The sequence below is a fragment of the Alternaria arborescens genome (genome assembly GCF_004154835.1).
Source record: "Alternaria arborescens strain FERA 675 chromosome Unknown contig_4, whole genome shotgun sequence".
Lineage (NCBI taxonomy): Eukaryota > Fungi > Ascomycota > Dothideomycetes > Pleosporales > Pleosporaceae > Alternaria > Alternaria arborescens.
Genome location: NW_021167859.1, coordinates 934,148 through 961,606, shown reverse-complemented (window position 1 = coordinate 961,606; position 27,459 = coordinate 934,148). Strand labels below are relative to the sequence as shown.

General features: G+C 51.7%; 7 protein-coding genes across 7 annotated transcripts; 3 read left to right on the top strand and 4 right to left on the bottom strand.

The window, feature by feature from the left end:
• Positions 1-984: 984 nt before the first annotated feature.
• On the top strand, positions 985-2,484 carry AA0111_g2428 (hypothetical protein; the record flags this gene model as incomplete). The annotated part of the gene is made up of 3 exons (XM_028648198.1): positions 985-1,503; positions 1,556-2,293; positions 2,401-2,484. 3 exons carry the CDS (start codon positions 985-987, stop codon positions 2,482-2,484), a joined length of 1,341 nt encoding a protein of 446 aa, XP_028509990.1.
• Positions 2,485-5,208: 2,724 nt separating this feature from the next.
• On the bottom strand, positions 5,209-6,518 carry AA0111_g2427 (hypothetical protein; the record flags this gene model as incomplete). The annotated part of the gene is made up of 2 exons (XM_028648197.1): positions 5,209-5,823; positions 5,874-6,518. The coding sequence occupies 2 exons, from the start codon at positions 6,516-6,518 to the stop codon at positions 5,209-5,211; spliced, it is 1,260 nt and encodes a 419-aa protein (XP_028509983.1).
• Positions 6,519-13,937: 7,419 nt separating this feature from the next.
• Positions 13,938-15,302, top strand: AA0111_g2426 (hypothetical protein; the record flags this gene model as incomplete). The annotated part of the gene is made up of 1 exon (XM_028648196.1): positions 13,938-15,302. One exon carries the CDS (start codon positions 13,938-13,940, stop codon positions 15,300-15,302), a length of 1,365 nt encoding a protein of 454 aa, XP_028509982.1.
• Positions 15,303-16,039: 737 nt separating this feature from the next.
• On the bottom strand, positions 16,040-17,652 carry AA0111_g2425 (hypothetical protein; the record flags this gene model as incomplete). The annotated part of the gene is made up of 2 exons (XM_028648195.1): positions 16,040-17,499; positions 17,601-17,652. The coding sequence occupies 2 exons, from the start codon at positions 17,650-17,652 to the stop codon at positions 16,040-16,042; spliced, it is 1,512 nt and encodes a 503-aa protein (XP_028509985.1).
• Positions 17,653-19,132: 1,480 nt separating this feature from the next.
• AA0111_g2424 (hypothetical protein) lies at positions 19,133-19,801 on the top strand (the record flags this gene model as incomplete). Its single annotated transcript, XM_028648194.1, has 1 exon — positions 19,133-19,801. The coding sequence occupies one exon, from the start codon at positions 19,133-19,135 to the stop codon at positions 19,799-19,801; it is 669 nt and encodes a 222-aa protein (XP_028509984.1).
• A 719-nt stretch (positions 19,802-20,520) lies between these two features.
• AA0111_g2423 (hypothetical protein) lies at positions 20,521-21,858 on the bottom strand (the record flags this gene model as incomplete). Its single annotated transcript, XM_028648193.1, has 2 exons — positions 20,521-20,570; positions 20,721-21,858. 2 exons carry the CDS (start codon positions 21,856-21,858, stop codon positions 20,521-20,523), a joined length of 1,188 nt encoding a protein of 395 aa, XP_028509987.1.
• A 2,702-nt stretch (positions 21,859-24,560) lies between these two features.
• On the bottom strand, positions 24,561-26,405 carry AA0111_g2422 (hypothetical protein; the record flags this gene model as incomplete). Its single annotated transcript, XM_028648192.1, has 2 exons — positions 24,561-25,712; positions 25,953-26,405. 2 exons carry the CDS (start codon positions 26,403-26,405, stop codon positions 24,561-24,563), a joined length of 1,605 nt encoding a protein of 534 aa, XP_028509986.1.
• Positions 26,406-27,459: the final 1,054 nt, after the last annotated feature.

Here is a 27,459-nt window from a genome sequence, read left to right as displayed (position 1 = left end):
TGGGAGCGCAGATGAGGTAATCGACAGGCAGGGTGCGACAAAATGGGCGAAAGGCATTCGGCACCCCTGCGCCTACCTGCGCCGAGTCAGAAACAGCGAGATCTGCGACGATGCGAGTAGTGGGGACACCGGCGACGCTCGATGGCGTCTGCAGCAGATGGCGCGACTCCAGCACCGGCTTGTGCCTCGAAACCTGCGGCGTAGCTTGAGCGTCTCTTGTTTCCTACGCTCGGCCTACGTCCGGCCAGAGCCTGCATAGTCACGCTCGGAGAATATAGACCAAACTTTAACTCTCACCTGTCAAGTTAACACATACGTGGTGCTAAACACGCCTGTCTGTCCTTCATTGGACCCTACCAGCATCACCCCTGACGCGCTTTCTACTGCTGCAAGATCGCAGGGTATGCTTGATGTACGGCCCGTTGCAGTCCCTCCTAGTCTAGAAACGCCTCCTTCGCTCACGGTGCTTCTGCTTCTTAAACACCTCGGACCCGTCATCACGACCCCAACTACCTTCTTGCGAATCGCTGAGTGCTTGCGCCGGCTCAATCGTCACCACTTGTCCCCGACTCCCTCCCCAAAACTAATACCCCCATCGCCTCACCACTCATATATCTGCGATATATAATTCTTGGTTCAGTGGTCCTGCATCGGACCCTTGGGTTGCCTTTTCGAGTTAATTTTTACATCACTACCATAATACCTGGGTAAGTAATACCACACAACTGAGCCAACATCCTATGGGACCCCGCTCGTGTCGATGGCATTCGACGGTGCCAGCCAAAGACTGGTACCAAGCTGTCAGTAACTATGGGCGAGCGAAGCAGCCCATCCACTCCCCATGGCGACGCTGATACTAAAGTGATTATTCGCTAACGCGTCCCTTCTGCAGAGTATTTAAGCAGTGTTGCCGTTGAACACATGGAATATCTTACTCTCCAAGATATTCCGCACCGCCACTGTGAACCGCTGCACTCGCGCAAGATGAACTCCTCGCATTCTGCCGAACGGCCGCTGGCTAACATGGTCGCTGCGGTAAGTCAAGAACAAGACTCTCCTTCCTCTTTTGTAACATCCGCTCCTTCCCCTCCAAGTTTCCTCGAACCTGCACTCTGTGACCCCTTCCGCAGAGATGCACAAAACGTACCCTTGAGGGCAAGAGCATCCGAGCCCTCGGCTTATGCATCTTCCCATCACCCCCCTGCCCACCCCCCGTCCATATCAGCGGGTGGATTCGTCGATCACCCCCGTTCACCAACTCCCCCACGCTCATATTCTTTACCCGCTCGTCGCCGATCGCTTTCCCGAGGTTTGGCGATGCTACCTGACTTCGGCTTGCGCATGATCACTCCAGCCGATGCACTCGACAACCGCGACGAATTACGACCGTCTGTAACCTCGAGCACAATTCTGACAGAATCACAGAACCACCACATGCGCAGCTCCCCACCTATCCAACCAGGCGAGCAAAACTTTCCTGGCAAACTTCCTTCCTTCTCCGAGGTATGTTGGCTTGCAGCTTATTGTCTCTGTATCGCTTGATTGACTTTTCCAGTTCCTCCATACTACACGGACTACCACACCACCACGGACTCCCCAGCGTCGGAATGACTCGGTTGAAAGCTCTCCCCATGTGCAACCCCAGTTTGACGATGTAGCTTGGTCTGAGAGTAAGCGAAGACGCGTCGATACACTCGGCGACATCTACGAGCCACCTGTAGTGCAAGTCCGTCGCACGAGCAGTGCTATTGATCCAGCCCTTGCTGGCTACTCGCCCCACATTCTTCAGCAGCATCCAGTACAGCCTGTAGGATCCGGCATGCATCACCGCCAAAGTCACTCGTACGTGCCACCACAACAGCAGTCGATGCCTTCGAACCCACACATGCGACACCAGTCACCCTCAGCTCCCCAAGGCCACATTTCCTACGCGCAACCTATCGGACAAAGTCCTTTCCAGCAATCCATGGTTCAGCAAGGCTCTATGTACGAGCCACGTCATAGCTACTACCATGAGTCTCCAGCAGCTGTCTATGGCGGATACGACCGACCTAACGATTCCTACTTCACTCGGGCCGGATATCAAGGCTATGACACATCCTACAGTGACATTCGCTTCCAACAGCATGTTGGCCTTGACCACAACGCATTCAACAGGAAGCGCCGAGGCAACCTGCCGAAAGAGGCCACGAACCTCCTGAAAGACTGGTTTGCCGCCAATCGAACATCACCATATCCCACAGAAGACCAGAAGATGGAACTCTGCAACAGAACTGGGCTGAGTCTCAATCAGGTACGTGATGCGTCTTAGCAAGAACGGTCATTTTGACACTCTCACTACATCTGCCACTTCTGTCCTTCAGTGTCACTCTTAGACCACAGCGTGCTGACCCACAATAGGTGTCCAACTGGTTTATCAACGCTCGTCGTCGTGCTCCACAAAAGGAACAACGGGAACGCGAGGCCAATGGTCCCGAAACTTAGTGTCCCTCAGTGTAACGGGGATCGTCCAAAAGTGCTACCTTCACAAGCCTACCGGAATGTTCCATTCGGACGTCGTGATGACGGGATTGATTATGCACATCAACTGCTACCCTTTCCGCCATAGGCGTTCTGGTGGGGCCGCAGTCCTTTGGGTGTTTTCATTCTTTGATTGGCTGGCTTAGTCTTGACGTTTTGCGGGCATCTTCGGATGCCATAATATTCACTGGTCGCACGAGCGGCCTCGTACTTTTCCTTCAGTCGAATACCCTGGGACCCAAAACGGAGCATACATCAGCGTTTTGGGAAAATGGAGTTTGGGGGTTCATTGCGCTAAGACTGCAGCATTTGGGAACTGCAACTGCGTTTCTCGATAGGCTTTGGCCTCCAAGATTGTTTACGACATAGTCTAATCACATTGCGATCTTCTCATATCATCCATGATGAAATCTTTCACTGTTATCCTGTTGTCTGCACAAAGTTTACTAAACATACGCAATCACAGAAAGAGACTTTCCAGGTCATAATCATGGTGAAACCCACCACTGGTGAGTGGCGCTATATCTGCAAACATGATCCAGCCCACCAAACTATCGAATGTTTAGCGCGCTCTCCTATGCTGCGCTCGTAGTAAACGGCCAGATTCGGTCTCATAACGCACGCAAGGCCAAATGCGGAAATTTGTTCGTACATCCCCCTGGTTTCCATGAACCCCAACCTAGTGTCCATGCTCGAAACGCCATCGACAGCTCCGGTGTTTCAAACCCCAGAGTTAAAACATGACACACAACGGTGTTGCTTGAGAGGCTACAGTAGCCGTTTGGTCGAGGTTCGTGCTTTCGGTAAGTGACGGCCCCGGCAACATGTCTGAACAAGTTGAGCCATGACATGTTTCGTGATATCGAATCTCAACACAGCAGTTCTCCGCCGACCTCAATCAGTTGGTCTCGCCAAACTTGCAAGGTCAAACAGCTGGAACGCCACTATCACTAACGCTTTCTCTGCTCCACTTGGCTTTTGGTATTGATAACCGGCTTTTATTGTTGGAAGGCTCCACTGTCCGGTCAGAAGTTGCATTAGACCCTTGCTATGATCTTCTTCTAGGATTGACCCCTCACAGCTTGACGGGAAACACTGCACATCATTGGGGGATCAGAGCCAGGGTTCGCCCTGCCGAACTCACCACACCAACTCTCCCGAAAACCAAGGACCATGTTCTAAACTCATTCCCAGCAAGGATGCCATGGAGCGGCCCGGCCTGTAAGGGATTACACCTGTCGCTCTTGATAGACGTTGGAAGGTGTGACACAAGAGCACCTGTTGCGCATTTTGCTGAGACTAACGTTCACACGTCCTGGGCGAGTAAAAAAATAGTTAGGAGCCCAGCTGATTCTTGACCCTTGCAGCTTCTCGCGTGAACTACCCAACTTGTAAGCCTCTCATTATGGACCGGGCGGCCTAACGCACGTACATGATCGAGCCCGGAAGGCCCCGGCCCATGCTCTCGCCTTTTCAGACGCATACCCTGCGGGAGGCTTTCTCCATTAATAGTACCATGGTAGCATGAAACGTCCCTGAACGAAATGACGATCAACGGTTATCCGGAAAGCGGCAGCCTTGCAGCCAGCGCACAGCTCCAAGATAGGCACGAAAGCTGTCAATGTTTCAACGGCTAAAGGCGTGTAAGAATCTCGCTTTGCAGACGATGTTCGATGGATGAATGCGGTCTCGGACTAGAAGAAGATAGACGGCGATCACCACATCCTCGCGCAGATGTTACTTTGACGCCCAGGATAGTTTTCCGGGGTTGACTGTGACGAACAAGATGATGATCATCGCTACCTGACTCCGGCAACACTGATGCTCCGGTCATTCCCCGAGCCATACCATGGTAAATTATGCTAGGCTCGTACAGAATCATGATCTTACCCATCTGAACTTACCCAACACCAAGCAAATCAGCTCACGTCCCCGCGATGAAACAAACATTTTCCTACCCGTTCAGGAAAGTACCGTTGGAGGTCTAGAATGTATTAAAAGTATCTACACATTCAAGTCCATATCCGCATCAAAGCGGCCCCGGTAAGCTTCAGGCTCCATCGGCACACCCTCTAAGGTACCAGATACAGTAGCAAACAAGTACCATGAAGTACTTAGCGATGTCGGGCAAGTGGCCTGGACTTTGGTTTGGGTTACGAACTTCGATTGCCCGCATCGGACTTGTGCTTGCATGATACATGCGAGGATCGGCTGAGTGGTGGTGCGGTCGTGTACCAAATTCTTTACAGGCCTGTGATGGGAGAGGTACGTTTGGTTGGTTCAATACGGAAGAGGGATTGACTCTAGAGCTTGGCCACGTGCAGACGTAGAGACGCGCTTGTGCAAGTGATCTTTGTACGATGCGAGAGTAACGTTAGGGCTGTTTGTTATTAGTAAATGAAGAAAATGTTTCGAGTAATCCGCAGACCTATGACGTTCAGCATCCATGCGGAACCCGAATCGAATGGCGGTAACAGTGAGAACATCTAGCAAGACTGGAGTCGTCCTCCCTCAGTAGCGCATGCAGCGATGATGCAGATATCTATTCCATTCCTTCCATCGAATTACTATGTACAGTTTGCGACCAACAACATACGTGGGTATCAAATCCTAAAAGAAAAAATGTACGAAGAACGCCCAAGTCGCTTAACGGGAAAAAACAAAGCTGGCATTTACCGCTCATCAACGTCACCTCCTCGACCTCCCGCTCTTATCAAGGATGGCAAGACTGGTTCCAGGATGTTTGTCTTCGTACATCTTCGCCATATCGTAGACCACCTCGCCCCACTCAAACTCACCCCTGTGGCTTTTCTGTTTACACGGAGACTGTCGGAAGGGCAGTAGCCAGTCGATTATATTTTCACCCATAGTATCTTTCCAACCTTGCATGAGGGTTGTATACCACGGGTGTTCCATGGGCTTGGTTTGTATTACGACGTACGAGCGGTTCGATGGGCGTGTAAAGCTGGTAAGAATGGGCCAATCCTCCTTCTCGTGCTCTCTTTCTTCAGCCATGTCTCTGCTAGATTTCCTATTGTGGTGTTTACTGGAGGATGTTGTTGGGGTCGTAGGCAGTGCATTTGTGGTGCTGGGGCTCGCTGAGGAATGAAATGTATCGGGATTCGTGGAGGAACGAGACATGAGAAAGGCAATGTTGTGGATGCCACCGCGTTGGATGCCTTCGACCGAGGTGAAGTTTATCATCAGATTCCAGCCTGTCATACAGGTCATTGTGAAGGTAAAGATGCTGAACAAAACCGCCGTCGCAAGGGCGCCGATCCAGGTTCCTGGCCGTGATCCCATCTGTCATATGTTAGCCTGCTATACATACACCATCCTGCCTCTCCACGTACCTTGGAATTCCTCTCTGCAAAGAAGATAGCTACCACGACCCAAGTGAATGTTGTGTACAGCGAAGCATACGCCACGAACTGCATAAAGAACTTGTGCGTGGTTTCTGCTATGATTCCACCCGCCCAAGGACAATAATGATCCATTTTCTTCACACATCGTCCCAGTTCCTTACAGTGATGTGCCCTATCCGGCTTCCAGTTGTGACATTTCTCACACCACAACGGCAGTCCTTGATAATCGCAGATGTACGCATCGTATTGATCGAACCCGAAGCCCTTGGTGTTCGCATCCGTCTTCTCTAGCGACGGGTCGCCGAGGGGTACAAGATCCGGGTTTGACCAGATCAACTGTAGTAGGCGCGCCCATGCTATTATGAGGAACAGAAGGAGGATGGCGTATACGACGATGAGTGCGATTCCCGTGGAGCGCCGGGGCCGGATATCGAAATCTCGCTGGATGTCTTCCGAGGGATCTATGAGATACTGGACGCATATCAAATAGACAACAACATATGTCTCGTAGCCCAGCGCGCCAAGCTCTAGAAGGGGTAGGATAACAGAGGTGGCCTGGCCGATCTTCTGTTCCATGGCTGTGGTATCGGTCGCGCCAGGCTTCTGTGAGCCGATGACTGCTGGGGGCGCCATCGCGTGGGATTGTAGCAGACTCGTGCGCGACTAAAAGAAGAGGGATAGAGCAATATGGCCGTAGTCGTATGCCGGTGGTCGCACGCGTGGTCGACGAAGCCCTCGAGAAGGCCTGACGTTCCCCGGGTGTTGCACAGCAGCAACCGTGACGCCGCGCAGCCAGGATTGCACGTGGTTGGGGCGCTAATTTACTCACAACCGGTTAGCATACAAGGAACGTCATCGTCATCTGCAAATTGACAGACAGAGCAACATGTTATCACAACCACCTCCTGTAAGTTCGTGTCTGGTGTAACTCCATCTCAATGACCTCTTCGATAAACGACAGCGACGCGTAGCGTGTCTTTCGCCCAATCGGCTGGACCCGGCAGTTGCCGACGTCATACAAAGCAACAGATCGGCGCAACACCACGAACGCCTCTCGTCACAAACCGAATTGAGTTCTTCACGATACCGCAATGCTTTTCCCATCTGGCGACCGAAAAACCATCAGCTTTGAGTGATAAGTTTTGCTCTTCTCAGCAACAACAAGCCAAGCAAAGGCTGCTTACTCACTAGTAGCCAACGTGCATTGACTTGCATGACCCATGATAACACCCCGCACAACGTTTCTCAGCCTTCCCTGACATTCGCGTCTACATGTCTGCTTCTACAGCGTTCAAAGGGCAAGAACAGGATCAGGATTGATCGTATTGAGTCTGTAGCGTCTATCTCACCACTGACCGCCGGTGTACTTGTATCACCGGCCCAGAATTCCGAAGAAGCTAACCCATTGGCACTGACCGACCTGACGAGGCTATCACACAGCCTTGTAGAGCCTCATTTAATCGCGCTTCCCTCGCTGTTTGACACGCTGGCTGCCGCCTTTTGGCCCCGAAGAGACGACCGTTTTCTGTTTCCGGCGGGATATGATCCTATCATGCGTAAATATCAGGACTAGAAGACGGCAGGAGACAGAACATGGCGCTTGTATCTATGCGGCTCTTACTGATGCGGCTCCAATTTTGTCTAGGTTATATACGCTGCGCCGTGCATGAGATGATGAGCAGACTATCCGACTCTTTTGCAGCCCCCCGATGGTAGCAATGTAACCCTAGCAGCCATTACGGACCATATGGCTAGCCTTATGTTTGTCAGGCAGATTTTGGAGAAAGCCTTGGGGTTGAGGGCGCAATTGGCAAACGCTGGGACCTAGCTGCTGTAAGTGAGTCCGCATCGTTGCCCAAAAATCTACTAATTGGAAAACGACCATTGTGTTTAGCCGCATCCACGACGTGAATTCAACACCGCCTTACTTCACCTGTCATAAGATGTGGCTGTAGGCCACAATAGGAACGTGCACGACCGTCGGTGAGGACACTGTCGCCGCAACCAGTAGACTTAGCAGACTGTCTAGCACTGCCCTCCTCAGCGCTCGAGAAAGACCTCCGATGGACACCGGTACATCAGGTGCCTTCGCAGCCTTCAAGACGCCATTATGGGAGTATCTGCTAGCTATCAGCCACACTCACCATTAGTGGCCATAGAGGACAGGTCGCATACTTGGTCTGAGAGCACGGGCACTGGATCCCGGCGAACGTCTTCCTCAATCAGACATGGCCTGCACCGACACTTGTGACGGCTGTGTTATGGGGGAATCCTTCGATCTCCCAAAGGCTCGTAAGCAACACACGGTTCGTGTGAAGCCCAATTCTACGCAAGTGAATAAGGCCATGGTCTCAGGGATTTGATTGCCGAATCGAGCGAAAAAACGGATTTTGCCTGGTCAAAATGGCTGCGCCTACAACTGAGGCACACAATGACTCTATCCGACCTATCTATGCTTTGGGTATCGATAGCTCGACGCAGCCCAATGTAGTCCGATCACGGCGACATTCGTTCAGGCAGGATCACGTATGCCGAGTCAAACATCACGGTCATGCTCCATGTCTAGATCCACGATCCTGGCACCAATCAAGCGCCTTTGGTCAATCTCACATGTGATTTGTACGTACATTCATCGGACACCCCCACCAATGCATTTGCGTCCACGCCATCTCTCCGAATAGAACGGATGGCGTTCGCGTGCGTCTGGTGGAACGAGCTGTTGATGGCCTTCTCAGATCGGTTGCGCAGTAGTGGCAATGGTTCAGGCTGGTGTTTCCTGGGATCCACAATGGTTCATCTGCTCAAGATGAGATTCAAATCAGCCCTGCCTTACTTGGAGAGGCACACCAGGCATTTGGTGCGATACACCGACGGTGGGTACTGCAGCCCTACGCTCACTCGCGCCACTAGGCCCATAAACCCGGGTACTGGATGGTAGTCATGTGAACTGTTATGGACGGTCCTATCCAAACAGAACTAATTCTACTACCTTTAATCAGGAGGGTAATCGGGGCGATTGGTAGCTTGAACCTACCTGCTCCGCCCGACTGTTGTTGCCCATATATCCCTAGGCCAACATCAACTGCCAATGGAGTTCGCAGAACACAGCTTTGAACCTTAGGATAGTGATGGCTACGCAATGAGCGTCACGAACATTAATTTTTCATAACATATCACCATTCAGAGTGGCTGATTCCTCATACCCTGGCAGGTCCTTCGTTCGTCCTCGCCTCACCACTGGTTTTGTTTCGTTGCGCCCATTAGAACCTGTATGCCTCACAAGGGCCGCCACCCTATTTGGGCTCGAGCACCCCTCAGGAGTCTCACCAGAGGACTGTCTGTGCGGTGCACAGCACTAGAAAAGGAAAAAGGCGGTGCATCTATCACGGAGGGTGAAGTTCAGAGGTAATGGTTTAAAGCCTCCAATATTTCCACTTCATCACAGCATAACGCAGACTCAGTTCTCTACTTCACTATCACAAAGCACAAACATCCTTCCTCTATTACCATCTGCTACTCCTAAGGCCAAACAAGCATTCGATATGGTCATTCTATCAACACTCGGTTATGACCGAGACCTACCTGTTTGCCTCAAAACTCCCACGGCAAACAACCTTTCGGCCTCCATGCATTCGGAAGAAGACGTTACGGACAACACTCAAACTGCTTCGATATTACATTTTCACGGAATTGCCCTTCCCATTGGCACACTCTTCGGCAACGATGACTACAACCAAAGCCATTTGACGTCCTCGCACGGTCATGATCATATGCCAGCACCTACCGATGGCGGTACGATAATTTGGTATTGCTCCGCGTGTGGTGATGGACCTATAGGTTTATGGCAGCCCGCTTGCACTAATTGCTCTCACGAGAGGTGCGATGGCTGCGTGGTGGAGGTTCACAAATAGTCGCTGTCTCACGCCCTTCGCTCCCGCCGTTCCGGATAAGCTTCACCACACCCGTTAGACAAACCCCGATTACATTGGACTTTACTTGTTGCTTCAGCTTTTCAGCAGCTCGTGGCTCTCTTTTTCATCATGGGCGATTTTCCATTTGGCTATCACTGGCGTCTCTCGTTCTGATTTCGACATGTTCTGCATAGGCTCTTTGTTTCACTCGCTATCTTGTTATCGCTTTACTACTTTAGCATTTGGTGGGCATCTCTAACACTCTACAAGAGCGTACGTTTGTTGTCCTCACGTTTGGACTATCTGACGCAGGCCGCCTCTCCTTGGACGGCGTGTTCTTTTTGGAACTGGTTAGACTTGGATTTCAGATTTGCGACTTATCATACAACAGATACCTCTTCATCATTGCTTGCTTCATCTTTCCGTCCTTCTTGCCTTCCTGCTCCCTTGTCTATATGCATCGTCTTGCATCTTATGTCCAGATCACGTGTGCCTCCACCACTCTGATGGAATACTGCATGGTGAGCAAAAATGCGACTTACACTCCGCATACCAGAATCGGCATCGCATTAGATCATCTTGCATACAAATGCAGGTACGCGACGATTTGACCGCCTGCACACCCTCTGTTAAGAAAAGAGGAGACTGATCAGGAAAGCTCTTCCAATGGTCGGTTCAGCGGCGGGAATCCTGCCACTGAGCAAAGGCGAAACATTAGCTCATACCATACTATACGTCATTCATAGTCAAATTGGGCCAATCGATCGACAGAATCATTTTGAAGAGGCGGTGTTCTACATCCGATCAGGTTGGCGGTAAAGGACGCTCTAACCAGAAGATGCCGGTCTGGCTCATGAAACCAGGCGACAAGGCCTGCAAGGCTGGATTGAGGTCCTCAGGTTTTTTTGCCTTCTTTTGCCTACTTGGAATTCTCCGACGATACAGCCGATGTACCGGATGTGGCTCAGCAGTCTCACGTGCCATTAAGACTTCCGGTCGTCAAGCTCCGACCTTTCTCAGGCTTTTGATACTATCCTCAGTCATCCAACTAAACCCCCTCATCATACTCACCGTCATGGACGTTGCCGGAAAACGCGTAGAGCTCTTAGCACTCAGCCATCGTCCTCTCTACTTTTACGTATGACTGGAGGCCCTTAGAACGAGGGACGTTATCGTAGTGGGTGGGGCTCGTAGGCGGAAATGAAGCTACAATGGCATCAGCGGTCACAATACACATCTTGCCCTAGGGCAAAGGACTCTCTCCTGTGGCGGAGCAGTGTTGAAGCCAGGCCAGAGGACACAAGGGACCACTTCCTTGAGTATAATACTTCTGATTGACCTCCTCTTCTAGCAGATCTTTTATCGAGACACCTTCACACTCTCGCAAGCACAACAAGCTCACGTCCAACTTTGTTCTTCCTTGACCTTCATCGGCTTTTAGCTCTTTCTTACCACGACTACTACCACTGCCAACAAAGACCATGTCGTATTATTACTACTGCAAGAGCTGCGGTGATGGCCCGCACAACGTCTCCCTCAACCCGCATTGTCCCAATTGTTACATTCTCCAGAACAATGCGTCGCAGTGCAACTCGCACGACTACCACGCCAGCTTGCGCCCACTCAATGCCCACCCAGATCCACGCACTTCCTACTCTATAAGCACCCGTGCGAACAACAGATACGCACCGGATACCGCTACCTATCTCTTTGGGCGCACAACACAATCGTCTTCTGCTGGTGCATCCATCACTTTTCCCGCTGGCAACACTCCCTATAGTGCCCCTTATAGTCAACGACCGGAGCGTCCGCCGGTATACCGCTGGCAGTGTTGCAAATGCGGCGGTGACAACAGCTATACGACAGATCAAGGTTGCGCGTTCTGTTACAACCACTGGAGAAGTAGTTGCTGCTACGTTTACGACACTGGTAAATAGCATCGCTAGACCATTGGAGCAAGCTGGGTAATATGTTGAGATGTACAACATATGGTAAGCACTCATGATTCAGTTTCATGAGACCCTTATTGACACCCGTAGGTATTGGTATTGTGACAACGCACCGCAACGGTCAGATGTAGCTCAGCATATTTTTGGTTAATCTGGGCTGGTGTTTTCGGTAGACTGGTCTTCGTTTTGATTTGTTCATCTGTTACAGAACCTGTATTATTTTCTGTTGTGGAATGTCTTTTTTCTTCGCTGCTCGGTCACCCGCTTCGAGTGCGCCAGCTTCCTAGTGTAGAAGATGGTATGTTTCCGTGTGTAATGGTAGTCTCCTCATGCGTTCAAGCATGGCATATGAGAGCACAGCGTCTTTCAATACCACGTTTCAATTGTCTTTTCCTGTATCACTAGTCCATGTATTCAAGCACCATCTTTATACCATAACAGACCTTCATTATCTTCTCCCGGCTCCCCGTAGTGGCACCTAATGGATAGCAATCATGGCCTATGCTACTGGACTTGTCTTGACATGGGAGCCTAAGAAAACAAATTTTATGACCGGTCGAAGGCCCACGAATTTTGACAGTGACATACGATGGCGTCCAGGGCGAACTCTGTGGTTTGTGGCGTCTAACGGCCGGGCGAGGCATTATTGGGCCGGCTGCACACCATCCTCGTACTCTTGCCACCATTGCCCTGTATTTTGTGGTTCGCAAAACGGTCAGCGCCCCTGACTGGGTCCGGGGTTGGTTTTCGTGGCCCCCATATGCGACTCTGGGGCGTAAGAAGGCGTAAAAGCCTTTACAGTTGTAAACTTTAAGTTGACGTCTAAGCCCAACCATCATATGACTGCGACTCTTTTTCGATCTTGTTCGTGTGCTCCAAAGTTTTTCGAATGCGCAGTTTGGAGGTCGAAGAAGGGCGCACTTGCTGGGTCGTCGACGCTCGGCGTGCGCGACACGCCTCACATTATAGGCAACAATATCAAGGAAAATGCCGCAAAGATTTCTGTCATACCTTTATTCACTAAGCAGAAGTCTGCCTTCGCTGAATGTCCGCCGTACGCCTTGGTGTAGAACTCATGTCAGCTACAGACCTTGGTCGGGGGATGAGCGAGGTCGAGATAAAGCCCTGCACACCCTTGCCAACCCCCTGTAGCTTCTGTGCGGCTCTGCTCTATAATGAGGTGCTCGCTACACATGGAAGGTAATAAGGATGCAGGATCATAATGTTCGACAATATTGTGCACATCATAGGGCGTTGTAATGGTGGTTTGCATGGCACATTGTCTGCCTCAGCCTGAGTCTTAGGCGGCTGCCTAGGTGGGGTCGTATCACGTGGGCTTGCCATAGCCCCTTTTGGCTGGATAACCATAAGTTGTAGTGACGAGATATGAGTTTATTGAGTAGACCTAGAATATCAGAAATTGGAGACGAGTAGTTATGAGCGCAGAAGTGATACGCGTTGAGCAGGACCGCTTGATGGCGATTGTCCTGCCAATTCAGCAGGTATTTTCGCTCCTTCCCGCACAAAGTATATCCTTCCGCTTGTCTGCGGCAGAATGAGTTTGGTGAAGGTCGGTTAGCTTCTTGAGTCAGTAGCTACAGTTTTATCATTGCTGACATCTGCGTTCTGATCACCCGCGATAGCGAGGCGACTTCGGCATCGAGAATACGAAGCTATCCGTATCAAGTCTAGGTAGGGAAACCAGCCAACACGGAACAAACTACATACAGCGCCCTTCGCTATCTACCCGTGCTTACCCAATGCCTCACCTCGGCAATGTCGCTATTCATACAGTCATAGCGAAATTGGAGTTTTGACGAGCTGAAACCGCCCGGTGGTATAGGAGATGTCTCTTCTTTGGCTCAACTAGAGAGAAGGTTCGGGCTCTGCAAAGACGAATAATGAGGCCGCAACTAGTCAACCTCGCTCTTAGCACTCAAGTGACGGCGGACGTGGTCCGAGACATCGTGGATAAGAGGTGCATTGGCTTCCGTCACTTATTTGGCCTGAGTAATGCAGAAGCGGGGTATCTTACCACTCGGCTTGGTAATAATGTCATTTCGAGGAAGTTCCTACGCCCTACCTGACATCTGTATCTGCCAAGCGCCAGAAACCTCAGAGCTATCATCCGTATACATATTGCTAGCATCTTGGTTGCCAGCAAACATCTTGTCGAGTTGACTCTATAGCCTATGGCAAACTCACTAGCGAGTCAAGCACCACAGCCTCGCCTCCTCTATAGTTACATCGTTCAACCACAATTCTATAGCGATCACCATCATCCAGATCGCCAAAACACTCCAGATGGGCCTATCTCCATTGCATTCACAAGGTCGAGTCGTCGCAGCATCCATACCAACAACGACCTGGTGAAGGGAGTTGTTCACGTCAAAGCACGTATCAAGATCAAATACGTCACCATAAGCTTTATAGGCAAGACAACATGTCGCATCTCTAGCGAACGCAATCCTGCAATTCAACATGTTTCTGAGGTGGAGCTGTTTTGCCGCGAGCAAACGTTATCGCAGAGACAAACGCCCAGCGCGACCTGTCCACCTTCACGGATAGAGTACCCGTTCGAGTTTCGGTTTCCGGAAGCAGTCGAAAATGATGCGAAGCTTCAAAACAACGCGCCGTTCAAAAAGGATGTTCTTTTCGAGTACGATAGGTGTCATCCGCTTCCGCCGTCGCTTTGGTGGAACGAGAGTACTATCTGTAACGAGTACTTCCTGCGAGCAGAGTACGTCACGGAAAATGCCTCGTTCACGCTCAATCCTGTCGTCGTGCACCAGCTACGATTCAGTCCCTCAGTACCGGAACAGGGTCTGCTGCCCGTCACTGCACTTGTGCCGGCACAACCAGTACGGTTCGAGCGCAAGTCGCGATCATCAACCCCAGAACCATACAAGGAGCGACGTGCCCCGCTAGAACGGCTGAAGACAGGCTTGCGTGGCGGAAGCAAAGAAGAAGAGGCTTCTTCAACCTCTTTGTTAGTGCTCAGTTCACCCTCGAAGTACCGTGTCGGTGCTTCTAGCAAGCTTAAGCTCTCGCTTCAAGCAACATTGAGTGATGGCGATACACAACCAGCACCCGTGTACCTCCGCGGGATTCGCGCGCAAGCAATAGCGCACATCAATTTCCGCGTCCCACTAGCATCGGCACCCGAAGGAGAGGTACGGAAGCAGAGCATCGAAAAGTTCGACCTCTTCAACCAACGATACAGTAAACCTGGAATAGAAATCACTTCGGACACCATTTTGGAAGGTTTCGAGATCAACAATATTGTGCCCCCGACGTTCAGCACGTACGGTGTAGCACTCCACTACGATGTCAAATATGATCTCCTGCTCGAATGTGTGGGTAAGGAATCCAAACATGAGGTTGACGTGGACAATGTGGCTATCGAGCCTATGACAAGACCTGGTGGGCATCTTGGACCACCAGAAGAGCTTCCGCCGGCGAGCGGCTCGGAGGAGAGCTTTGAGTTGGAGCTGATGATGCGTGACGTCGGTTCAAACGGATTTGCAGCAGACCAACCACCGCCGTATCAGAGATAGTCTATATAAACATCGTGGCAATACGTGAATCGCATAGCTTATACCACAATGTACTATTTATCCCGACTGTAAACGTGAATGGATAATCGTGATTTGTTCTTTCATCGACGGCCAACACGTACTAGGCAACGTAAAACCAGAGAGTAGACAGACCATCTCCTCACATCCACAACAAAGCCGCTTGAAAACATTTCCTTGGTCTCCCAATTACAGCAACGACCACACTAACATCAGCTTGAGACCCACATACTTGATAGTCAAGTCTTGCAGCCCATCACTAGAACCAATTCGTTCCATCGTCTTCTTCTCTTCGACACCTGATATCTAGAAGCGACAATGCCTGCAAATCCCGGTCTATACACCTGTCCATGCGGCATGAATGTGGGAGTGTGGCTCGTCGCTGGGGCAAGCAAATGCTCTGTGTGTGGTTGGACGTGGGGCATGTATGAAGCAGCTCGTTTGGCGGGTGAGCGAAGACGAACACATGGAGGCGAACAGAAGGAAAGCGGGGACAAGAAGTAACATGAGCGTCAATGGATGCAGTGGAAGCGTGAAACTCGGAAACTTAGATTGAGGGAGAATGGGAATCTAGGGCTTAGGAATGGAAGTCAATAGTGACGTATTGAGATTACTATCTTCTCTACGCCCGAGGCTTCCACCGTCAGGCCGAAGAACCAAGAAAGGAAAAAGTGATATCATACGATCCAACCCAACTCTCATCATTCCTCTACTGTACTTCAAGGCTTCACACAAGCAACCATAAGCTTCTCGTAATCACCTCGAGTCTCCCCTTCTATCCGCTTGACCAGGTCCTTCTTGTAAACCTGCTTGTACGCGTTGCTAACAGCGTTCATGAAATTTCGATCCCAGTGGCAGCGAACGACACGTTGTACGAGTATCTCGTCCTTGGTGCCCAAACCAGCCATCGACTCCTCCAGGCGGACAGCTTCAGCTTCGGGTCGGTTGGTAGCACGGTGCACAAGCAGACGTAATGCGTCTTCCATGTGTCCAGAGAACGCAGACTTCAGCACACTGTCGAGCGACTTGTGGAATCGTTGCTGGTAGGAGTTCGCCATGGCCTTGAGCTGAGCGTCATTCTTGCTGGTGAGGATCTGGCAAACTTGAGGAACGTTCTTGCTAGCAAAGCCACCCATGCCGGCCTGAAGGTCGGTGACGGCTTGCTCGATTTCTTGCGGATTGACAGGGTAAGAATCTTCTGCGCGGCGGGCGGCAACAATCATGTCGTACATTTGCTCAGTTCCGGCACTGAGGTCGCCTTGGAGATCTTTCTGGAGCGGCCTTTTGAATAACTCCTGGTACTTCTGCTTGATGGCATTTATGTCGGCGTTACTTCTTCCGATGAGAATATCGTCTAGGATGACTTCTTTCGTGCCCATGCCTTTCATAGCCTCCATCAGGTTGTAGCAATCAGATACTAGAGGTCCTCGTGCGATTTCAACTAATCCCTTTGCGAAGTAACCACTGGTCTCTTTCTCTAGATCCTGGACCATGTTTCGCATCAGGCGCTGGTCGTACTGTGTCCGGATAGTGTTGATTTGCATAGGATCCTTCTTCGCTAGTGTTGCGATAAGCGCTTTCTCGTCTGTTCCAAATCCCTTCATCGCTTTACGAACGGCTTCGACGTCTCTGCTGACGTCAATGTTGGCTACTTGCTGGGGACCATAGCCGAGAGAAGGCTGCGTTGGTGGCCCGCCAAAACCGCCAGGCGCGCCGAACTGTCCTTGAGGAGGTGGTGCTCCGTACTGTCCTTGAGGTGGTGGAGCTCCAAAGTGACCTTGTGGCGGGGGCGCACCATACTGGCCTGGTGGTGGACCAGGCGGAGGTTGATATTGTCCTGGAGGTGGCTGCTGACTGTACTGTCCTGGAGGTGGTGGTTGTCCGTATTGTCCCGGAGGTGGTTGTTGACCATACTGGCCTGGCGGTGGCTGCTGATACTGTCCAGGAGCGCCGTAGCCTTGCTGTGGTGGGGGAGCTCCATACTGTCCTTGAGGCGGGCCGCCATACTGGTTCGGTGGCGGCGCACCATATTGACCTTGCGGCGGTTGCTGGCCGTAGCCTTGCTGTGGCTGGTAGCCACCGTACTGTTGATTTTGCATTGGTGGCGGTTGATGATAGCCTTGCGGTGGAGGTTGTTGATATTGTTGATGCTGACCGTACCCTTGGGGCGGCGGGGCTTCTGTAAGATATTAGTACAGGGTCAGGAATCAGCGCCAAGTCTCGCAAGTCATGAAGGATGGAACGATCGTCGGGCTGTGAAGTGAGGGCCTGACGACTTACGGCCCGGATACGGCTGCTGATAACCGCCTGGTTGGTTGTAGTTGTAGGACATTTTCAGCTGTGATTCCGGCAAGGTGTTGCAGGAGTAGGCGCTGAGAGTAGGTAAGATCGATGTGCGACCCAGACAAGGCAAGTGATTTGGAAAGGAGAGGGGGGGGGAGATTACTGCCTGCTCCCTAAAGAATGGTTGCGCCAGAAGTCACAGTGGCTGAGTTTACCGCTCAGCCCTGCCAGTGGTGGGGTAATGTCAAGAACTAGTTTGGCTCATATGACGAACAATCTCCTTGGCGTTCATCGGCCATTGAACTTAGTCGCTGGAATGCGAACACCTGCCGTGTGGTTGGTAAGGCGGCCATTGTCGGATGCCCAACTGACGTTAGCTCCATATTAGCGGAGTCGTTGCTCGTGGCGATGCGCGCTAATAAGGAAGGAAAAAAGACATGTCGCCGCAACACAGCCTCTGAAGTGCAACAATGGGCGAATCAATTCAGTCGAAGTTGGGATCGCACTGTAATGAAGCCACATATACCGTTGATAAGCTTGTGGCTCAGCTATATTTCATAAGAACAGACTTATGCTGCAAAGGCAATCTACGCGCAATGTGCTTCGCAAAGTCACTACAGCGTCAGATGCCACCCTTGCACAAAGAATAGCGTGTGCAAGACATGCATTTCACGCATCTGTTCATATCTGCATCGTTATGCAAAGCGCTGCAGCATAATTGTTCTTAAATGTTATCATATCCTTTTCAGAGTGACTGAAGATACGATGATATGTAAGCGCTTTTCGCAGGGTCGCTTCACAAGGTCACGATGCGCTCCATTAGCCGTCACGCTGGCGCACGGTTGTGCCAAGCTTATGTCACGTCGCGGCTTCGAGAAAACGATCGGCAACCCTTTCGTCTCTCCACCAACAACATCGGATTACTGCACACCACTTTAGATCGCTAACGCCAGGCACCCCGACGTTAAACCCAGGCTGCCGGTGAAGCTTCGGCTAAGAGCGTGACATCATAGCATGCAGTCCACGTTGCCCCTCCTGTTTTCGCCTTCGATTGCACAGGACGGATATTCCTTGGCAGCCGGAATGAATCTTGGATGAGCACTAATTGGTGAGGAGAGCCCTCCGGATCGCATTAGTTCACCGCGGAAAGACTTAGTTCGTGCATGTGCACATAAGGCTCGGTGAGAGAAGTGGACCGATGGAGGCGCGCGATGGAGTATAAAAGCCAAGGCAGCCGATCAACCTTTTAGGATATTAAATATATTAAGACTATTGGGACCACATGTTCTAGCCGTGATCGTTCTGAAACAACAATCTATCCGTTATCGACACCCAATCCTGTATTAGGAGCACCACAGCCAGCCGCATACGACATCCAACGTTGCCGATCGCCAAACCTTGAAACAGGGCCAAGGGCATACAGCGCAGGGCCACAGCCAGTATCATTCGATTGGAGACATAAAAGATATCATAACCCGTGCATGGGAAAATCCCGCCATCTGCCAATCCACTACCCACGAAACATCACCATGTCTTCCTACGACTCCACCAGATCAGGATATCCACCACATCCACAATATCCACAACAACAGCCGCCTTACCCCACCACGCCTGGGGTGCCACTACCCCAGCAACCCACAAACTACTTCTCGCCAATCCCCGAACAACAACCCATATACTCATCCTCGCCAACCACCCCTTACAACAGCGGCGCAATGACATCAATGCCACAACCTCACATACCATCTCACCGGCGCACTTCCTCCTCTTCCTCCTACAACAGCCAGCGGCCGACACATCTCCAACCCAGCTCCCCTGCCATCGCCATTCGTCAGTCCAACCCTCAGATGTACCAATATCCCGCCCCCCAGACCTCTACATCCTACCCACCTCCCGTCAACTATGCACCCCAGGCCGCTCCCGTCTACGCACGCACCTCCTCGCAACAAAGCCACTACTCTCATCATAGCACGCACGCACATAATGCACATGCGTATGCGGATGGCGAAGATAAATACGAGGATGAACATCATAGACATCACGATCAGCATTACGGGGAGTTGGATCCTGAGACGGAAAGGGAGTACGAGAGGAGATATGCGAAAGACAGGGAGTTGGAGAGAAGACCGACGCTCGGAGGCAGTCTATTGAGCACGATGGGAAAGATCGGCGACTTATTTGGGGGGAACAGGCGATGAGATTGGTGATGGATTTTATGGAATGGTGACTTGTAAACCCTGGTGGTTTTTCGACTGTGATACCCATAGTACCTTTTTTTTCTTTGTTTCTTTGTTAAATTCTCGTTTTGGAGCACATGTACGATAGTTCGATCGCCCATCAGGCACTATGACACAATGAGCTAAGACACGAAACATGATTCCCAGAAACGGAAAACGTGATGAGGAAATGGCGTATCTTATTTGAAGCCAATGTATACACAGGTATCGCCATAGGCATATCGTCAAACGCCTCTCGTAAGAAAAAGTAGATGAAACGCTGTCATACGCCAAGTAGTAATGCAGCCGATATAACCTCAAAACAGAAACTTTTCGTACTTCAGCGCTTGAAGCCGATTTGAAAATGCTGGTGCTGTACCAACACATGTCCCGTGCCCGCGCTGCTTCCTGTTCTCCATGCCAGCGTCGGGGCAACAGCAGAAACGATTCGACGTTGATAGTCTGGCTGGCAGTCCTGCGTCTCACAACTACGCGTGTACGCAACCCACTAGCTTGTACCCCCCCCGGAAGCTGTATTTCCTCACACGCGACTCGAATCGGCATTATCTGATGCCCGCCGCGCAACTTCCTGTTGCCCATTTCCTTTGCAGCTCAATGCGGTGTACACTATATGTGAATACGGTTGTGTGATGTGGTGTGATGTGGTGAGCTCGGTCGGACGATTCGCAGGGATTGTTCGGTCAGTTGTATGTCTTGCCGATGTGGCGCTCGCTCTCAGGCTTCCAGGTACCTATCGCTAGTCAGTATTGAAGCAACCAGGGACTCAAGGCGGGTGTAATCGAAGGACGGTTGCATCTCGGTGGCTTGTACTGCGTAGCACGATGGAGCGTGATACGACGGTACGCTCGGAAGCTCGATAAAAGAAGAAAAAACTACATACCTTCAAAGTTGTGCTTCACATAGGCCATTGGGTCGTCATCCTCGCCAGCACCCATGGTCTTAATGCCGGGGCTGAAGCTTGTGATGGGCAAGACAATGACATCACCAACTTTCTTGGGCGCCTTCATGCCGGTAAAATTCTCCCATGTAATGTTACCCTTGCTTGTGCTCATATCGAAGTAGTCGGGGTTGTTGAAGTAGTCGAAGATGGTATCGGTCCAGACAGCGGGCCCGGTAAACTCGATGATGCCTTTGTAGTCTTTGCTGAGCTTGCCCGCGTGCTTGCGGTTAAGTGTCTCCTGGGTGATGTTTGCAACAACATCAACAAGCACGGGATGGCCAGGCTTCGACTGAATAGTCCACTGGCAGAACTGGACGCGGCGAGAGTACCACTGGGCCCAGTCCGGGCGATCTGGATCAGCCTCAATGCCGATGACCATTCCGTAGGTGTTCGCGGGTACGTCAGAGGGTATCCAATCCGACGCAGGCTTCAATGCCGAAGTGTCGATATCCGAGTAGATGCCGCCACGGGCAAGGAGGATAAGGTAGCGGAAAAAATCGGCTTTCAGCACAGGGACAGGGAGAGCGTTGTAGGCTTCAATGACCTCAGGAACAGAAGAATATAGATGTCTGATCAGGTGTACTGCGACATTATCGGTGATGACCTCATGGACGAACGACGGGTGGTGGATGCTCCAGCTGGCCTCTGGCTCGCGGAACATCTCCTCAAACTCGCCCTGTGCCGGTGTGTACTTCCATGTCTGCCAAATGTATGCGGGCGTCTTCGCGTCGACATCGTAGGGGAACTGGTATTCGAGCTGTTCCTTGAGTGGGCGCTTCCTCAGCTCGTCCATGCTGATTTGGGTTTTCGGCTTTTTGGGCGCTGGCGCACTGGGCGTATCGAAGGTCTTTTCCGCCTTCTCTGCGGTCTTCTCTGCGGCCTTCTGCGCCTCTTTCGACTCCTTCTCCTTGAGCTTCGCACGCTCCCTGTCGGATGGGTTCACCCAGGCGGTCGGCCTGGGCATTTCCTTCGCATTGCGGAAGTTGGGGGCTGTGCTACCGTGGTGCTGCGACTTGAAGATGAAGAATAGCGTCAAACAAGCCAGTGAAAGCACAAGGGCTTTCTTGAAGGTAAGCATGGTGGCCAGCGCGGTTGAAGAGCCCGGCGAATGATGGGGAGGGGACGGGTCCTCGGTGAGTGAAGGGTGACCACAGGTGGAACTCGATAGGGCCTAGGTGGGAAGATATATTCTCAGAGCGGACGCCCTTGTTGGAGTTTTGAGGTACAAGGTGGTATTCGACGCTCTGGCTCGGGGAAGGATTGACCTTATTGGCGAGAAAGGGCTAGTGGTGGTAGTAGTGAGAAAGAAATGAGAGGTGGAACGCGCAATTCACGGACACGAGGGAAGAACGAACGACATCGAGGACAAGGGAGGCTGCAGAGGCTATGAGAGGCATGGGCGACGGCGATAACCACGGGCTTTTTCAAAGAGAACCCCCAAAGGGCCAAAGCCAAACAGGGGTGCTCCGAGTTTCACGTTCGCAGGCACGCTAGCCGTCTAGCGTGCCTGTCGTCGACGAATGTTCCATGGCCGACTCAACATCGCGGCAAAGCTTGTTCCAAATCAGTTGGCGCACCGAGCCTCGTCTTTCTACACGCCCCTCAGCAATCCTGGTTTCATTACGACGCTGGGGCGATCTTTCACGCTTTCCACGCTTCTCGTGTATGCCGAGTGGAGAGCCTGCTCATGACAGGTATACCTCTTCTCACCTCGTCACGACCTGAGTAATCCCGTCCACTCACGCCCTAGCTGGGCGGCGACATGGGGCAATGCATGGCAACGGTGACGAACGCCACCTTCACATCGCAGGAACGTCTGGGAATACAACCGTCCTTCCTCCCAGGATTTGTGATGCTTTAACGCAGCCGGTTCTAGATGCCGTGGTGGCACTACGATTGTTACACCCGTTGTTGCTTCGAAGCTTGAATCTGGGCCGCCTTGATTCTACGTTGTCCAGACGCGCGTTGACTGCAGACTCGGAAGGAACTAGGTGAAACGCCGCGTCCTACCTCTTGCAGCATAGCCCTCCCGCGCCATCTACCGCCGCTTAAACTTCGTTGGCTGACGACCTGCACCGGGCTGCATTCTTCTCTATAGACATGTGTAGCTGCATCAACTCACGCTTGGTTGCTGTGGGACCTATCTGGCTAAGCTCATGACTACGGCACGCTTCTGCACTTCGCACGCTTACTGGTGGGAGTCTCGACCTGCGTCTTATCGCGATAATGAAGCCGCGAGTTTATCGACCACCACCACGTCATTGACACTTTATCTCGGTTCCGCCCTCCCCGCCCGCGCGGCTTGGTAGAATCGCCCCGCCTCTCGGATCAGAGTACTACACCTACAAATCCTTAACTCGCTGTTAGGAGTAGAACAAGAATTTCTGCACTTTGATGTAGTGAGCATGGCATGCCCCCAGCTGAGAGATAAGGCCGCAGCGAATACGAGGCAGCAATGCCAACACCTTCCGCGAACAGCGACTCCGGCAAATCCGGTGTTGAGGCTATAGCACCCTTGTAACATCTACACTACGCGGGTGGCTTGCTATCGTTCATCTCACGAACTAAGACGCCTCCCTCTTATGGACAATGGTCCGCCGGCTCTACGCATTACTCTCAAGCGCAGACGCTTGTATAAGGACATGACGACGTCTAGTTACCAAAGTGATTCTACAGACATCCTAGAATAACGGCCGTGCAAAAGCAACAGCGCAACAATTATGGCTTTGCGACTGTATCAATACCCACTTTAGCAAATTACCCTTTCAAGATGTCCACCCAGATCTGATTGCCTTCTCCCCATACCAAAACTCCAGTCTTCGGTCACTTGCTTACCCGTAACGTACGCGTCAGCTTCTTGACCTCCAATTCTTGTCAGCACAAAACGTTACAGCCTCGTGTGTCACGGTTTCAGATACCCGCTGGGAACAGTCTTTTACCGAAACGCTCCGTTCCTCGGCTGGGCCTACCCGCAGTCAAGTCTTGGGTTCGAAAAGCAAACAACCGCGCGCATCGCTACCGTTTATGCCGTTTAGAGTTGACGGTTTCTGAGGCGGGAGAAGCAAAACGTAACGTCTTGGGACTAACAGTACCCGGAATTAGAATGCATTACAGTGTATATTGCGCAACCTCAGCTAAGAGACAAGCGATTGACCAATACAGCATTTTTCTCCATGCTATAGCTGCATCCGGTATGTGGCTGTGCTACCTCGGGAGTTCCGCGTCGACTACAAAAGGTAGTATCTAAATCCAGACCGACCATCGATACTAGGACAGCAGTCCAAACTCCGCAGTCTATGAATAGTAGCGTTGGCTGTGCAGAGCCGATTTCGTCAGCGCTCCTCGGCTTCAAACTGCGCGTCGCTGGCTCCAGCATCATGAAGTACTAAGAATAAATGGACTCCTCCATGGTCGTAAAAGAGCCCACCATGCCCAGCCATGCTTGTACGGTGTATGACCGCACGTACCCATTTACTGCTTAACTCGGGAGGCACCTGCGTTAGCGAGTCAGCTAGTACAAAATGTGGGTATGCGATCTTCATTAGCCCTATCTTGTCGATACGAGGAGTAGTTTCTCAACAATCATCAAAGTGTCGACGCTGATTAAAGGGGTTCAGGAGATTAAGGTTATGAATAGTCGCATTGCTGCTCGATATCATACCTATCGGATATGTCGGCACATATATCTCGGCGGTAGTCATTCAGTTTTGGACGCTGCATCACAGCTAGAAATGTAGAAGAATCAAGGGATTATTGGGTTGAATACGTGTTCCACTCGATTCAGACCACCCTCTCGCCAGAAGCTCCCCATCCAAAGTCGATGCGACACCAGGCGCCCTCGCCTCGTTTACGGATGCCCTGGATGTCCATGCCAACAAGTCTAGCGACTTTTTCTCTATTCACCCACTCCGCCACCGCATGCCCGGTTTCCTGTGGATTCAGACGCCATTTGACACCTTCCTTGTCCTTGTTATCCCTTAGCCAGCGGAGTAATTGCACTGGTACAATGCCCGCAGGCATATTTTGTAGACTTTGACTGTCGCTTGGGATCCAGCCTTGGAAGAAATTCACGTAGATTATACGGCGCCAGGCGTCGTTCCAATCTGGACCAGGAATTCCAGTTTGTGTGTTCCATTCCGTATTTGTATCCGTAGCTGTGCGACCGGGATGCGACGTCAAGGCTTTAAGCCAGTTACAGCCTTCTAAGTCGAGCCACTGTAGCGAGTATGTATCTTTTGAAAAGCGACGTAAGATATTAGTAGCTTCATGCCAGTCATCGTCGAGATCGGAATAGAAGTGTGATCCTCCTAGTGAAACACTTGTTTGTTGGGAAACCATCGATGTGGTGTTGGCGTTTGGTGTCATTGTGGGACGGGGCCAATGAGCGAGGGAGAGATGCGTGATCTTGTTGAGGTTCGGCGAGATGCGAAGTAGATCGGGCCATGACGCCCATTGCCCAGGATGAGCAAGAGACAGTCGGCTCAAGTTGTTGAAAAAGGGAGTTTGGAGCTTCATCGCTGGTACTGAGGGAATTGTCACGCTCTCTCGAACTTCCTCTTCCCAGGACTCGGCGATTTCGTCAGTGACGCGAAGGGCCGCAACATCCATAGTGGTAATAGCACTATGACGCTTGACGCATTTTCCAATATCGTTGATCCTGAAGCGTTCGCTCAATAATCCGCTGAGATCGAGGAATTGGACTTCCTCCCATCCTGTTGTACCAGTGCCCTCTTCATCTTGGAACAGAATTCTGAGCGACTTGAAGTCCAGGCTTCCCTTCTCCCCGTATAATGTCAGATAACTCAATAGTGCTTCTTTCAGCGAGGTCGGTAGGGATGTTATGTAGTGTTGTTCGTACTCGATGAGCTCTTCCCAATTTTGGGCAAACGACCGTAGACAGTAGTGGACGAGGCTTCGCGGCGGTGGCAGGCGCTGTCATGAGTAAGAAGCCTGCATTGGACGATTAAGCCTTGAAGACCCAGTGCGAAGGAGCTCGTTTTCATGAGTAGTTCCCTGGACACCAAAACTTGCCCCAAAGGTATACTCTGTTACTCTCTCATTGGGTGCTAACGCGGTACAGTACGTATGCCTTCAGGGTATGTTTTGGGTGGGTACGAGCTGAAAAAAAACGAGCTCCCTCGTATGCTAGCCACGTTTTGGGGAGCGCCGTACCTTGTATTCTTGGTTGGTCACTGTGGCCAACGTTCCAAACCTCACGGCCCCTTTGTCTGCCTCAGCTTTCCTCTTTCTCGTATATGCTGGCGCATGGCGACTCGTCTGCAACCAGCTCGTAGGTGCGGCAGGACCTGGGGGCGGTCTCACGCCGCCCATGACCCTTCGCGCCCGTGTGTTGGCCTTTGGTTTAGGAGCATTAACTTCGGGTATGTGCAATATGCGCCGCAGCTCCGGCGGGACAGTACGGCTGCTTACTACCGATGTGAGCTCATCTCGCTGTTCGGGCGTTGCTCTGGGAGCTTGTTCGCGACGCAGCTGTTGTATGCGCTGGTTGACGGTCTGGGGCTCCGACGACGTGGAAGAGGAAGCGGGGGAGCGCGAACTCTGCAGCGACGGGTGGACGTAGGAGGGTTTGGCAGTCGTGTACGAGGGGGTGTGCTTCTTGGGCATGGCACCGAGCGAGGGTTGCTGCTTCCAAGGTTGTGCGCGTCGAGGCGGAAGCTGTCTGGAACGCTATATGAGTGATTCCAAGGTGAGCGGGGGATCAAGGCTGGTGAGTCAAACGACTATGACTGGATCAAAGAAGACGTCCCAATGCTACAGGCCCTGGGAGGATGTTTACAAAGCAGCGACGATGGAGTTGTGTGACTCAGTGCGATGCATGCGCAGTGCAGCGGGCATGAGATGTCGACTTCACCATGTTCGTCATCGCGCCACTTCGGCTGTGGCGCGCCAACATGCGTGCGCACGTGTTACAGCAACTATCGCATCTTGACATGAATGTGGTGAGAGGCGGTCGTGGTCTTGGGTGCAGGAAAGCGCGCAAGACACCAAGCAGTCCTGTAGACTCGGCAATCTTATCATGAAACAAACAATATGGTGTTGCCAAACGTCTGCCAATTACCGAAGGATGAAGCGGAGTCGCAGCCGTCTGTCACTGTCACGCTAGAGAGGCGCCAGGAGCCAAATCCATCGGTTCAACCCGTAGTCCCTCGTCCCTAGAATTCTCCTATCGATCCTTTAAAATGAAGAGCAATGACATGACTGACCACCATGGCACCCACGTGCGAGTACCGCCGACATGACCGAGTGGCACCGAGTCTGCCATGTCACTGTTTACTTGTTTCCCCTATTGACTCGGCATTGATGACCTTCATTTATTGCGTTTTCAGCGGCAGCCATGGCAATCTTGCGCGTCGTCTTAGTTGCCGTCACCGCCACCAGCAGCAGCAGCAGTTGCAAGCATCGACCCACGCACATGCTGGCCTGCTAATTTTATCCTTCGTCAGCCACGGCAGATCCTCGTAAGGCAAGATCCGCCGTTTTGGTGGACCCTCAGCTCCGGCCACTCAAGCCGCCTCATCTTGAGCGCGCGTCGCTCCTGTCTTTTTTTTCCCATCTCTCCTTCTGTTTGTCCACCACCAACACTGACGATGACATGACCTGCCCTCCGGCCTTACTTTCGTTTCCACTTTCACTTTTCGACTAGCGATGCGATAATACC